The sequence below is a fragment of the Pseudorasbora parva genome, chromosome 1 (assembly GCF_024679245.1).
Source record: "Pseudorasbora parva isolate DD20220531a chromosome 1, ASM2467924v1, whole genome shotgun sequence".
Classification (NCBI taxonomy): domain Eukaryota; kingdom Metazoa; phylum Chordata; class Actinopteri; order Cypriniformes; family Gobionidae; genus Pseudorasbora; species Pseudorasbora parva.
In genome coordinates, this window is record NC_090172.1 from 60,723,926 (window position 1) to 60,735,916 (window position 11,991).

The window sequence follows — 11,991 nt, forward strand, 5'->3', positions numbered from 1 at the left end:
AATTTGGATGGTCACACTAAAAGTGTGTGGTTTTAATAAGAGGATTTTAGGACTTTGTCTCGGGGGGAAATAATTTAAGTGTGTAACAACAGCAATTTTGTCTGATTTCTAACCCTGTTTTGATGTAAAGTAAATGGAGTCGATTCCACAGTGGGAGTCGGGAATCGGAGTCGACTCCAAAAAACCTGGAATCGAACACCTCTCGTTAAAATAGCAGTTTTCTCACAATTTACAAATAGTTGGAAACATTTGGGATATTGTAAGTACTCAATTGAATAAAATGTATAACACTGGCATAGGGGTTTTGGGATATTTTACTGTTTTTGTGTGTGTTATTTTTACATAGTGCACCTTTAACCATATGCTTGTATTTTTAATGCATTGTATTTTCAGGGCTTGCATTTTTATGGGCTGAAATAGAACATGGTTGTATATTTAAGATGTGAATATTTCAATTCATAACATTTCACACACAATTTAATCCATAATTCACCTCTCAGATTTCACTTCCAAAATATTCATTGTTTAAAAATACAACCTATAATATTAGACAGGTTTGGATAGATTTTATTTTGCTTTACAAATTCAATCTAAACTCTCTTCTATACGGTAAATAATAATAAATAATAAAAAATACTAATAATTAGGTAAACCTCTAGAAATTAATGTTTTGTACGATTGTCATGGCAACATTGCGAGCGGCTGCTGACTCGCACTTACAAGAGTTTGCTAGCTCGGTATTTTGACTGAATATAATAAGGTTTCTTTCTCGCAAACCCTTATACTGTGCCTCCTGGACACTTTCATAGAAGATAGAAGGACATAGGAGGACATTGGAACAACAGCAGGGTGAGTAAAACATGACTTTATTTTAATTTCATGGTGAACTAAGTTATCACTTTAATGAATAATCCAACGAAGCATGTAAACTGTGTTGGTTGTTTATTCAGAGTGGAAAGTATGTGGTTCATGTAATAATTACAATGTGAAAGCCATGTTCATCAAATTAGGAATAATATTAATAACGAATGTGTACATATTGTTAATGAATTTAATACATTTATTTAGGCCGAACCAGCCTAGAACCGAACTAGCTCAAATGTATGACCTCTGTGATTATGAAACCCTTCCTACGGCCCTACCCGTACATGACTTAAAAAACAATCATTGTGTGTGCTGATTTTTTTTTTAATAAATCTGTTGTATTCTGCATTTCCTAAGTACAATAATGGACTTGCGCTACGAGTACGAGTTCAGCGGCGACGCCGAAGCCCCGCGAACAGCAGAATAGAGCAATGACGTAGGAAGTTCTCGGCGGCTCTGTTACGTCATTTAGAATGTGACATCACAGTAAACAGGTATAAAAAGGCTTATGTTGTTGAATCTTCACAACTTGCTGTTCGTTGATGATCATTTCAGTTTTTCTTGTGTATTTCACTTGATTCGTGCTTTAATCACAACAACTTGCTTGCTTTTTGGATACTTTGTTTTATTACGCAATAGATTTGCCAATATTACAACATTTTTATCTGTACACGACTCAAATCGGCACCGATAAATAACAAACCGCTGACCTCGCTTCACATCTTGCAGTGACAGTCGGCGGTTAGCCTAGTTAAGGCGTAAAAATGCTTTTTACTTTACTAGGACTGTACGCTTTGTACCAACGAGAACGGAAGAAACCCAACAACACCCAAAATGAAAACGAGGACCAGAGTGATGATGGTAAGTAAATGAGATGTTCATGTGGCCCCACTTTACATTAGGTGGCCTTAAGTAACGTTACTATGTACATACATCAAAAAATAAGTGCAATGTACTTACTGTGTTCAAATTGAGGTGGGATACGGGTACACTGTAAAAAATTTCTAGTGCTTTTAACGAATTATTATTTAGTAACTAGTTCCACAGATTTTTTACGTTCACTCAATTTCGTTCTAGAAATTGTTACCTGAATTAATATTTTTTAATTGGCTCAAACTTGACTTCAACATTAAAATGTACGTTTGCTCAATTATTTTTAAAGTTAATTGAATTAATAATTTTTAGTTGGCTCAAACTTGACTTCAACTTTAAAATGTATGTTTACTCAACCTGTTTTTATAATTAATTCAACTAAAACGTTTTAATTAGGGGTTTAATTTTTTAAATGGTTTTAATTGTTACTAGAAATTGCAGTGGTGGAACTAGTTACAAAATGTTATAGTGAGGATAAAAACAAATTAAAGCACATTGTATCATCTACATTTATAACATTTGTCATAAAAACAATACATTTTCATAAGAATGAATTTCAAATTTCTTTAAATAATAAAAAAAATGACCAAAGCCCTTGTCACTTTTCTATAATGTCTTTAATGCACCTTTAGTTTTGAAACTACACACACAGTCAAAGTAGATACAGTGGAGCATTCTTGCTACGTGTCAGTGTTTCAGCTGGTAAAGGGATAGTTCACCAAAAATGAAAATTCTGTCATCATTTACTCGCCCTCATGTTGTTCAAATCCTGTATAATTTTATTTGTTCTGCTGAACACAAAATAAGATATTTGGAAGAATGTTTGTAACAAAGCAGATAGAGCAACCATTCACTACCATAGTAGGGGGAAAATACTATGGTAGTGAATGGTTGCTCTATCTGCTTTGTTACAAAAATTCTTACGAATATCTTATTTTGTGTTCAGCAGAACAAAGAAACTCATACAGGTTTGGAACAACATGAGGGTAAATGACAGACTGGCTTGGATGAGAAACTTTGCAACGAGTCAGCATCAATGGATATCTTGGTCACACCCTGTTGGAGAAAGAAAGAGAAAAGTTAATAAAAATAAGATAAAATTATATTCTTTATACATTTTATCAATATTAAGAATTAACTTGTGTGACTAAACTAAAGTTTAGAATTCGTCCCACTTGCGAGGACGATGAAATGAGCGCCATTTTATCCTAGGATTCATGGTTATGTTGTTCCCTTAATTTACGGGACAATTTCAAAAGTTGGAACACGAAAAAAATCACGTTCAACACAACCACGTAACCCTAAATAGCGTACATTATTTGGTGAACCTCGCAAAGTCCTTTGATCTGTATCCTTCCGCGAAATCAAACAAGTACTCCATGGATGCTTCCGCGAAAAACGAGCAATACAGATCCTTCCGCGTAGTCAAACAAGCTCTTGTACGTATTCATTAAAATTAGGCAGATTAAATGCCACAATTAACTACATATGTTCATGAATTATATATGTATATTAAATATGTAATATGTAAGTGTTGTAGGACCCATCTTCTCTTTATAATGCAGATACCATCATAAACAAAACATCGAAAATACATCTAATTTCACAAATATTGTTCTGATATAGGCTATTTTATCAAATGTTTCCAACAGCCCATTTCAACAGCACAAACAATAATCTATTTACCATAGTAAAATATTGTGTGTAAAATAGGCTATTGTGTTGGCCATACAGCCTACTTTTATAAAATGTTGACTGGATTCGCGTTTTTTAGTCCAGTCAACATTTGCAATTCTAAATGCTAACTGGATTTGAAAATATCAATTCATTTAATGTTTTTCAAATATATTTCTGCAGACTTAATATAATATGTCTTCTTAACTAAGCACAAGTAAGAAAATTAGTTCAACATATATTTTTTTGCTCTTCCAACATTTTATTAATTGGAGTTTTTAGAGTAGAGTTAGGGTCAGGTGTGGTGGTGTGGGTCAGTTTAAGGGTAGGGTTAGGTGTAAGGGAAGTGTCAAATGTGTAATTACAAATGTAACTACAGAAATTAATTACAGACGTAATTACATGCAGGTATTTTTAAAATGTAAGTACAATGTAAAAACACACATGTACACAATAAGTGCATTGTATCAAATGATTAATTCAAATGTTAGTACATAGTAGTTAAGGCCACCTAATATAAAGTTCATGTTATGAGAATATGTAACTCTTTTTGCTTATTGGAGTCTGCACTGGCTCTATGCTTATTTTTGTTATTTGTTTTTTTTTTTGAGGAAAGTCAAAATTTTAGAAGCACAGTTGTAGTAAATTTTATTGATACTGTAATATTTATGTCATTACTATCTTTAGGTGAGCCTTCTTATCAGGATATCACCAGTGACCCTGAAGTTTGCTGCACTGCAGAGGAGCCAGTCACTGGTGACCCTGAAATCGATGATCAAGATCATCAAGACCAGTCAAAGGAAGAACTAGTCACCTGTGACCCTAAAGTCGATGATCACGACCAGTCAAAGCAAGAACTAGTCACCTGTGACCCTAAAGTCGATGATCACGACCAGTCAAAGCAAGAACTAGTCAGCAGTGACCCTGAAGTCGATGATCACGACCAGTCAAAGCAAGAACTAGTTACCTGTGACCCTGAAGTCGATGATCACGACCAGTCAAAGGAAGAACTAGTCAGCAGTGACCCTGAAGTCAATGATCACGACCAGTCAAAGCAAGAACTAGTCAGCAGTGACCCTGAAGTCGATGATCACGACCAGTCAAAGGAAGAACTAGTCACCAGTGACCCTAAAGTCGATGATCACGACCAGTCAAAGGAAGAACCAGTCACTGGTGACCCTGAAGTTGATGATCACAACCAGTCAAAGGAAGAACTAGTCACCGGTGACCCTGAAGTCGATGATCACGACCAGTCAAAGGGAGAACCAGTCACTGGTGACCCTGAAGTTGAAGGTGACCATTACGACCAGTCAATTGAGGGCCTTATCATTAGTGACCCTGAAGTTGAAGATGACCATTACGACCAGTCAATTGAGGGCCTTATCATTAGTGACCCTGAAGTTGAAGATGAGCATTACGACCAGTCAATTGAGGGCCTTATCATTAGTGACCCTGAAGTTGAAGATGACCATTACGACCAGTCAATTGAGGGCCTTATCATTAGTGACCCTGAAGTTGAAGATGACCATTACGACCAGTCAATTGAGGGCCTTATCATTAGTGACCCTGAAGTTGAAGATGAGCATTACGACCAGTCAATTGAGGGCCTTATCATTAGTGACCCTGAAGTTGAAGATGACCATTACGACCAGTCAATTGAGGGCCTTATCATTAGTGACCCTGAAGTTGAAGATGAGCATTACGACCAGTCAATTGAGGGCCTTATCATTAGTGACCCTGAAGTTGAAGATGACCATTACGACCAGTCAATTGAGGGCCTTATCATTAGTGACCCTGAAGTTGAAGATGAGCATTACGACCAGTCAATTGAGGGCCTTATCATTAGTGACCCTGAAGTTGAAGATGGCCATTACGACCAGTCAATTGAGGGCCTTATCATTAGTGACTCTGAAGTTGAAGATGACCATTACGACCAGTCAATTGAGGGCCTTATCATTAGTGACCCTCACGGCGATGAGGACTCAAGTGAGGACGATGAGGACTCAAGTGACGACGATGTCTTTTACAGTGCACTAGAGGACATTGTGGCACCTCAGTTGAGCCCGCTGGGTAAAAAGAGAACCCTTAGGGGTCAGTTTGACCATCACGACCAGTCAAAAGGAGAACCAGTCACCGGTGACCCTGAAGTTGAAGATGACCATTACGACCAGTCAATTGAGGGCCTTATCATTAGTGACCCTCACGACGATGAGGACTCGAGTGATGACGACGTCTTTTACAGTGCACTAGAGGACATTGTGGCACCTCAGTTGAGCCTGCTGGATAAAAAAAGAACCCTTAGGGGTCAGTTTGTTAACAAAACCCTAACATAACCCAACACACACACACACACACTTTAATCAGCAGTTTAATGGTTTATACTTTAAATTGACGTTAAAACATGCTTTGGTTAAGGTTGGTGGAAAAGTTTTTTTAAATATTTCATTTAATATGTATGGGTGAAGTAGGTGATTTTTTTCTTATGCCTACTACATATAAAATGTAGTTTCTTAAATAGTCCTGTAGTGATGAAAGCACAAAATTAAATTTAGTAACTCAAATAATATATGTATCATATGGTTTTAGATAATGTAGCTGGTGTCACTGCTTGACATTTCATGTCAAAAACTCTTTTTTTTCTTTTAACAGACATAAATTCCTGCTGCTATGGAATTGGCATCAAACTGGGTCAAGGAGGCTTTGGAGCTGTTCATGCAGCGACTCGTTTAAAAGATAACCTTCAGGTATCAATTTTCATTCCTTACAATATCTATCTAGAAGCTAATTTATGTTGTATTATACTTGTCTGACTCTCTCATATCCAAGCACTCTTAGGGTGTCTTATATTCACTATTTAGTGCACTTGACATGTCAGACCTGCTCTTCATGTTTAAAGTGTTATTTATGAAACTGTACGTGTTTCATGAATTCAGGTTTAATGACTGAAATATATAAACTTTGAACATATGAATTCTAACGCAAATCCTGTGGGTTTTTTTCATCAGGTGGCAGTGAAATTTGCGTCCAAAGAGCATGCAAAATTTGTCAGTGTTGTAAGTACTCTGCGCTCTCTCTTTTTTTCCACTCAGTTACTGCTTTTAATTTCATACATCTCATATTTACTGGTTTTTGAATAGACAAACTACCAGTGTCAAGTTTAAATCCTTCTACTCCTCATAATATCTGTGTTTTCTAGGACCGCTATTCCACACCAGTTCCCCTCGAGGTTGCTCTACATATTCGAGCAAATCAGCTCAGGGTTCCTCAAATAATCCAGCTTCTGGACTGGCAGGATGAAGCTGACTGCTACATTATGGTGATGGAGCGGCCCATGCCCTGTCAGTCCTTGGATGACTTCTTAGAGAGCTACACGGGCACCATGGATGAGGAGGATTTAGCCCGTATTATCATGTGGCAGACAATATTTGCAGTGCAGACGTGCTGCCAGCTTGGAGTGTTCCACAGGGATATAAAGCTAGAAAACCTGCTGATTAACCCGGACACTCTTGAAGTCAAATTAATAGACTTCGGATGCGGCGAATTTCTTACCTCTGCGGGTTACACATCCTTTGCTGGTATTTATGGTTTCTCAAAGTTAAAAATGTTGTTAGCATCAAATAATTTCTTGCAAGGTAATAAATATTCTAGTCAAAACTTACAAATAAAATATTTTTCTCCAGGCACAGAAGAGTTCTTCCCTCCAGAGTATTGGATCAAGGGCAGGTACTACGGGGAACAAACAACAGTGTGGTCACTCGGCATACTGTTGTTTGTTATACTGTGTGGGCATTTTCCCAAGAGCCGAGACATGGAGAAGCTCCTCAAAGAAAACATGTGGAGCAGAGATGGCTTGTCACAAGGTGAGATCTTAATTTGAGCAGAGGACAATCTGAATTCGGAAACCTTCTAGATGCAGAAAAAATGAACATGTGAGCCTAGTGGTGTTTGTGAAGTTTAAGGTAATAATCAGACATCTTTCTCCACAGAATGCTGCGATTTTATTTGCTGTTGTCTGAAGCTCGACCCAGAGAAGCGGATTAAACTGGACAATGTCAATCTCCACAACTGGTTTAAGGTATTAATTACAAGCTTTGAAGTCTTTTTGATTCGGTTTACTTATCAGACTTAGCTTTTTTATGGGCTGCAACTGTCATCGAGTCAATCCTGATACAGATGACAAGTAGTGCCGAATATGTACACCTCCTAAAATATTTTGAACTATGTTCTTAACTGTCCAAATGTAAGAATATTACCTCTCTTTATTGCACATTTGTTTTTTATGCAGTTTTTGTAATGTATTTAGACAATTAACCTGATTTCTGTTTTTATTTCAGATGTGAAGAATAACAACTTAAGAATTATGGGTCTGGCACCAACAGCCTAACATACAGCACACACACATACACATACACATACACATACACATACACATACACATACACACACCAGCACCACATACTGGACCAGCAAACCAGCACACCATACTGGACCAGCAAACCAGCACCCCATACTGGACCAGCAAACCAGCACCCCATACTGGACCAGCAAACCAGCACCCCATACAGGACCAGCAAACCAGCAGCCCATTTTTAACTTAAACTTGTTCTTAAATCTCAATTTTTTAAGAATGTTGCTTCTCATTGTTGCACATTTATTTTCTATGCAGCATCATGTATTTAGACACTAAACATGATTTCTGTTTTTATTTCAGATTGATGACGTGGAGAATAACAACTTAACGATTATTGGACAGTCTGACACCATCAGCCTAACATATACCACATACACACGCACACACACACACACACACACACACAGACTTTTTAAACAATTTATATTCTTACTCAGGCATGAAAAAGGCAAACCAGCAGCCCATACTGGACCAGCAAACCAGCACTACCTACTGGACCAGCAAACCAGCACGCCATACTGGACCAGCAAACCAGCACCCCATACCGGACCAGCAAACCAGCAGCCCATACTGGACCAGCAAACCAGCAGCCCATACTGGACCAGCAAACCAGCACCCCATACCGGACCAGCAAACCAGCAGCCCATACTGGACCAGCAAACCAGCAGCCCATACTGGACCAGCAAACCAGCAGCCTATACTGGACCAGCAAACCAGCAGCCCATACTGGACCAGCAAACCAGCACCCCCTACTGGACCAGCAAACCAGCACCCCATACTGGACCAGCAAACCAGCACCCCATACTGGACCAGCAAACCAGCACCCCATACTGGACCAGCAAACCAGCACCCCATACTGGACCAGCAAACCAGCACCCCATACCGGACCAGCAAACCAGCATCCCATACTGGACCAGCAAACCAGCACCCCATACCGGACCAGCAAACCAGCACCCCCTACTGGACCAGCAAACCAGCACCCCATACTGGACCAGCAAACCAGCATCCCATACTGGACCAGCAAACCAGCACCCCATACCGGACCAGCAAACCAGCACCCCATACTGGACCAGCAAACCAGCATCCCATACTGGACCAGCAAACCAGCACCCCATACCGGACCAGCAAACCAGCAGCCCATACTGGACGAGCAAAAAATACAAAATAAATTTTAAAAATATGCATGAATTGAAATTATATTCTCTACATCTTATCTGATATTTTAAGAGACTTATTGACCTTTCCTTGTGTGGTGTAAAGTTCGGGTAAATATAAAGGCTCACTTGTTTATGAATTAATTAAGGAAAATAATGCAGGACATGTCACATTAGAGGCTGTTTTTCACAAACTATTTCTACCCCTTTATTTAGGGATCAACATTAGGAACGACAGAGCCTTCTCCTTTATGGTAAGTTCTTATACTGTACCTCATGCTTATTCATAATGATCTGCAGGAGGCTGTTTTATGCTTTTGGTATGATGTTTATATATAGTTAAGCTCTGAGCATAGCTATAACTTTTCCATAGAAGGACAACAGTTAGAAATTCAAAAAATAATGATATCTGCTAAAAGGGCCAAAGCAATAATGGTACCATCATCAGGTCAGGTGACGTAGAGTAGCATCTCCATTTTACAGTCATCAGCTTCTGTCTTCAGGAAGCCGCTTCTCTGAGTGTTTGTCATATTGTTAATCTATTTGGTGTCAAATTAGATCAGTAAATATGGCAACAAGTTGTGCATTGTCATGTGCCAAGGACGACACACATTATCTGTTTGATCTGTGTATGAGCGGAGCAGGCTTGGTCAGCTCTCAAGGGAGTTGGCTGGAGAGGTGGACAGTAACTAAGTGCATTAACTTGAGTTCTGTATTTAAGTACACTTTTTGAGTATCTGCACTTTACTTGAGTATTATTTTTTCTGGAAACTTCTGACTTTAACGTCACTATATGAAAGACAAATATCATACATTTTACTCCACTACATTTCTGTCAAGATCTACAAAGTCGAAAGTCGTTTCTGTAGCAGCTTTGAAAGTCAGTGGATGATTTATTGTTTTTCCTCTTTAAAAGGTGTTTGGGGTTTTGCAGAAAGCCTTTGAGGAATCACTCTTGTAGGGTCAACAAGGGAGTATTCAGATAAACCAAGTTGATTATGTCTTAAGTGAACGTAAACAGTTTGGAGAAATCAGATGTGTATCAGTGTATATGATCCGTGCGTTCGGTCTTAAAGTGACGGCAGCTTTGTAAAGGGCTTTGTAACTTTTATACAAGTATTGAAATGAGTTTAAGTAATGCCACCTTCACGTGCTATCGTAAATTTGATATTTCCACATCTGAAGTCGTGATTACGAGCTCATCCCATTCAAACTTTTAAATGGGAGGGCATTCATGTGAAATTTTTACCCGGGAAACTCGTATTTACGATAATTTCAAGAGCACATGAATGCAGCATAAGTCATATGCTAGTATGTCGGATGGAGCATTACTGACTGGCTTAAACCATGATGGCATAATGTGCATTTATACAACAATAATAAAATAATGCTTCACTCCCGCCTGGCTCTCTTCTTGAGGGATAGAAGTAGAGGTCTTCATGGGGCAACAGAGACCCGTGGACCTGGGATCCGACCCGGGACCCAGACGGGTTTGGGTCTAAATTTGAAATGGTCAGCCGGGTCCGAGTCGGGTCCCAATCTATTACTTCGGGTCCCGGGTCTGTTTGACGTTGTAGCCTATGTAATACGTCCATAGGACTCGGAGAACACCTGGCCGTGATAGTCAGCACAGCTTGTGTGTTTTACATAAATTGCTAAATTAGGATGAGAAAAGTTAAGCTGGGAAATAAAATTTAAAAAATATAACAAAAGAAAACACGAACTCTCTTTCGTGCTCGCTCAGCCGTTTAGAAAGTGGGCTGATTTAATGCATGCGCACAGTAAATGTACTCAACAATATATTTCAAATCAGCAACAAGACCTCAGGTGAACTGTCACATAAATGTTTTCTGTAACGCTCAAATTGCATAAAAAAGCTCATATTTCAGGTTGCTCCAGCTAACGCACGAGTGCAGTCTCCTTCCGCTATGACTGTAAAAATAATGGGAATGATCCGTCTTGTTTAGCCGCGTTTCGAACATAGGAACTTTACCCAGGAACTTTGGATGGTACTCGGTGTGTTTAGACCGCAGGAACCAGGGTCTAAATAAAGTTCCGGGTAAATATTTCCCCCTCCAAACGGCCCTGCTCACGAGGTAGTACTTTTTCAAAGTTCAGGAACTTTCGAGGGCGGGACTTAGGCGCTGAACATGCTGATTGGTTGAGCTCACGCATGATCGCTATGGAAACGTAGAACACGCCGGTAACGAACTTCCGGTTTACATTAGTCTGTACTGTTATCAGCTAAACGCTTGGTTGTACTATCAGGACTCAGGAGTAGACTTTTACAACAACGCTTCAGGCAAAATGATCTCCCAGATGGTCGCATGGATCTGACTATCTTACAAGAACTTACTAATATCTGTAGCACTAAGCGATTCACCTGAGTTATGCGGTGCAGACATTTTGCCACTGTGTGGTAGGCCAGCTTGGCTGTTCCTATGATCCACGCGAGAGTTACCTTCCGTCCATGCGCCTGTAAATCGATTTTATTTTATTATAAATAAAGGTTTATTTGTTTCTAGTTATTTATTTTTGTGGCAAGGGGGGCGTGGTTCAGCGAGGTCTGCAGCGGGAGAGAGGGCCGCGGGACGAGCGGTAAGTGAGTGGGTTGGACGCAGATTAATAACACCTGTCTCTTGTTCCAGTAATGAGCGCGGAGACGGGATAAAACACCAGCGGAACCGGAGACCAGGGAGAGAGAGAGTCGGACTGTTGGTGCGAGAACACAGAGACTGAGTTTACCCGGAAGCCGGAAGTGCCGCGAACCGGAAGTTATTGTTGCTTATGAGTTTGACTGAGAACACACGAAGAAGTGTGTTATTGACATTGAGAAAGGGAAAATAAAGATACGCATCAACAGTCCAGCCGACCCCTGTGTCCTCTTCCTTCCTTACTATATCGAACATGTTACACTGGTGCCGAAACCCGGGAAGGAAGTAGGACCGCGCCGCCGCCATGACAACACCAACGCCCTCCGCCTCGCCGTTTGCGGACATCATCACCTCCCTCGCG

The 11,991-nt window shown here is 39.7% G+C and overlaps 1 protein-coding gene across 1 annotated transcript; it reads left to right on the forward strand.

Moving 5' to 3' along the window:
- The first annotated feature begins 1,628 nt into the window (after positions 1-1,628).
- On the forward strand, positions 1,629-7,857 carry LOC137070627 (uncharacterized). Its single transcript, XM_067437965.1, has 8 exons — positions 1,629-1,725; positions 4,099-5,715; positions 6,061-6,155; positions 6,417-6,464; positions 6,608-6,986; positions 7,092-7,271; positions 7,398-7,486; positions 7,746-7,857. The coding sequence occupies exons 1-8, from the start codon at positions 1,629-1,631 to the stop codon at positions 7,749-7,751; spliced, it is 2,511 nt and encodes an 836-aa protein (XP_067294066.1). The 3' UTR covers positions 7,752-7,857.
- The last annotated feature ends 4,134 nt before the right edge of the window (positions 7,858-11,991 follow it).

What these genes read in the sequence shown, in the direction of transcription:
- LOC137070627 (XM_067437965.1), top strand. Translation starts at nt 1,629, where the DNA reads ATGCTTTTTACTTTACTAGGACTGTACGCTTTGTACCAACGAGAACGG. An exon ending in TAAAAAAAGAACCCTTAGGG is followed by an intron (nt 5,716 to 6,060) that starts GTCAGTTTGTTA and finishes TTCTTTTAACAG; the next exon opens with ACATAAATTCCTGCTGCTAT. An exon ending in GTTTAAAAGATAACCTTCAG is followed by an intron (nt 6,156 to 6,416) that starts GTATCAATTTTC and finishes TTTTTTCATCAG; the next exon opens with GTGGCAGTGAAATTTGCGTC.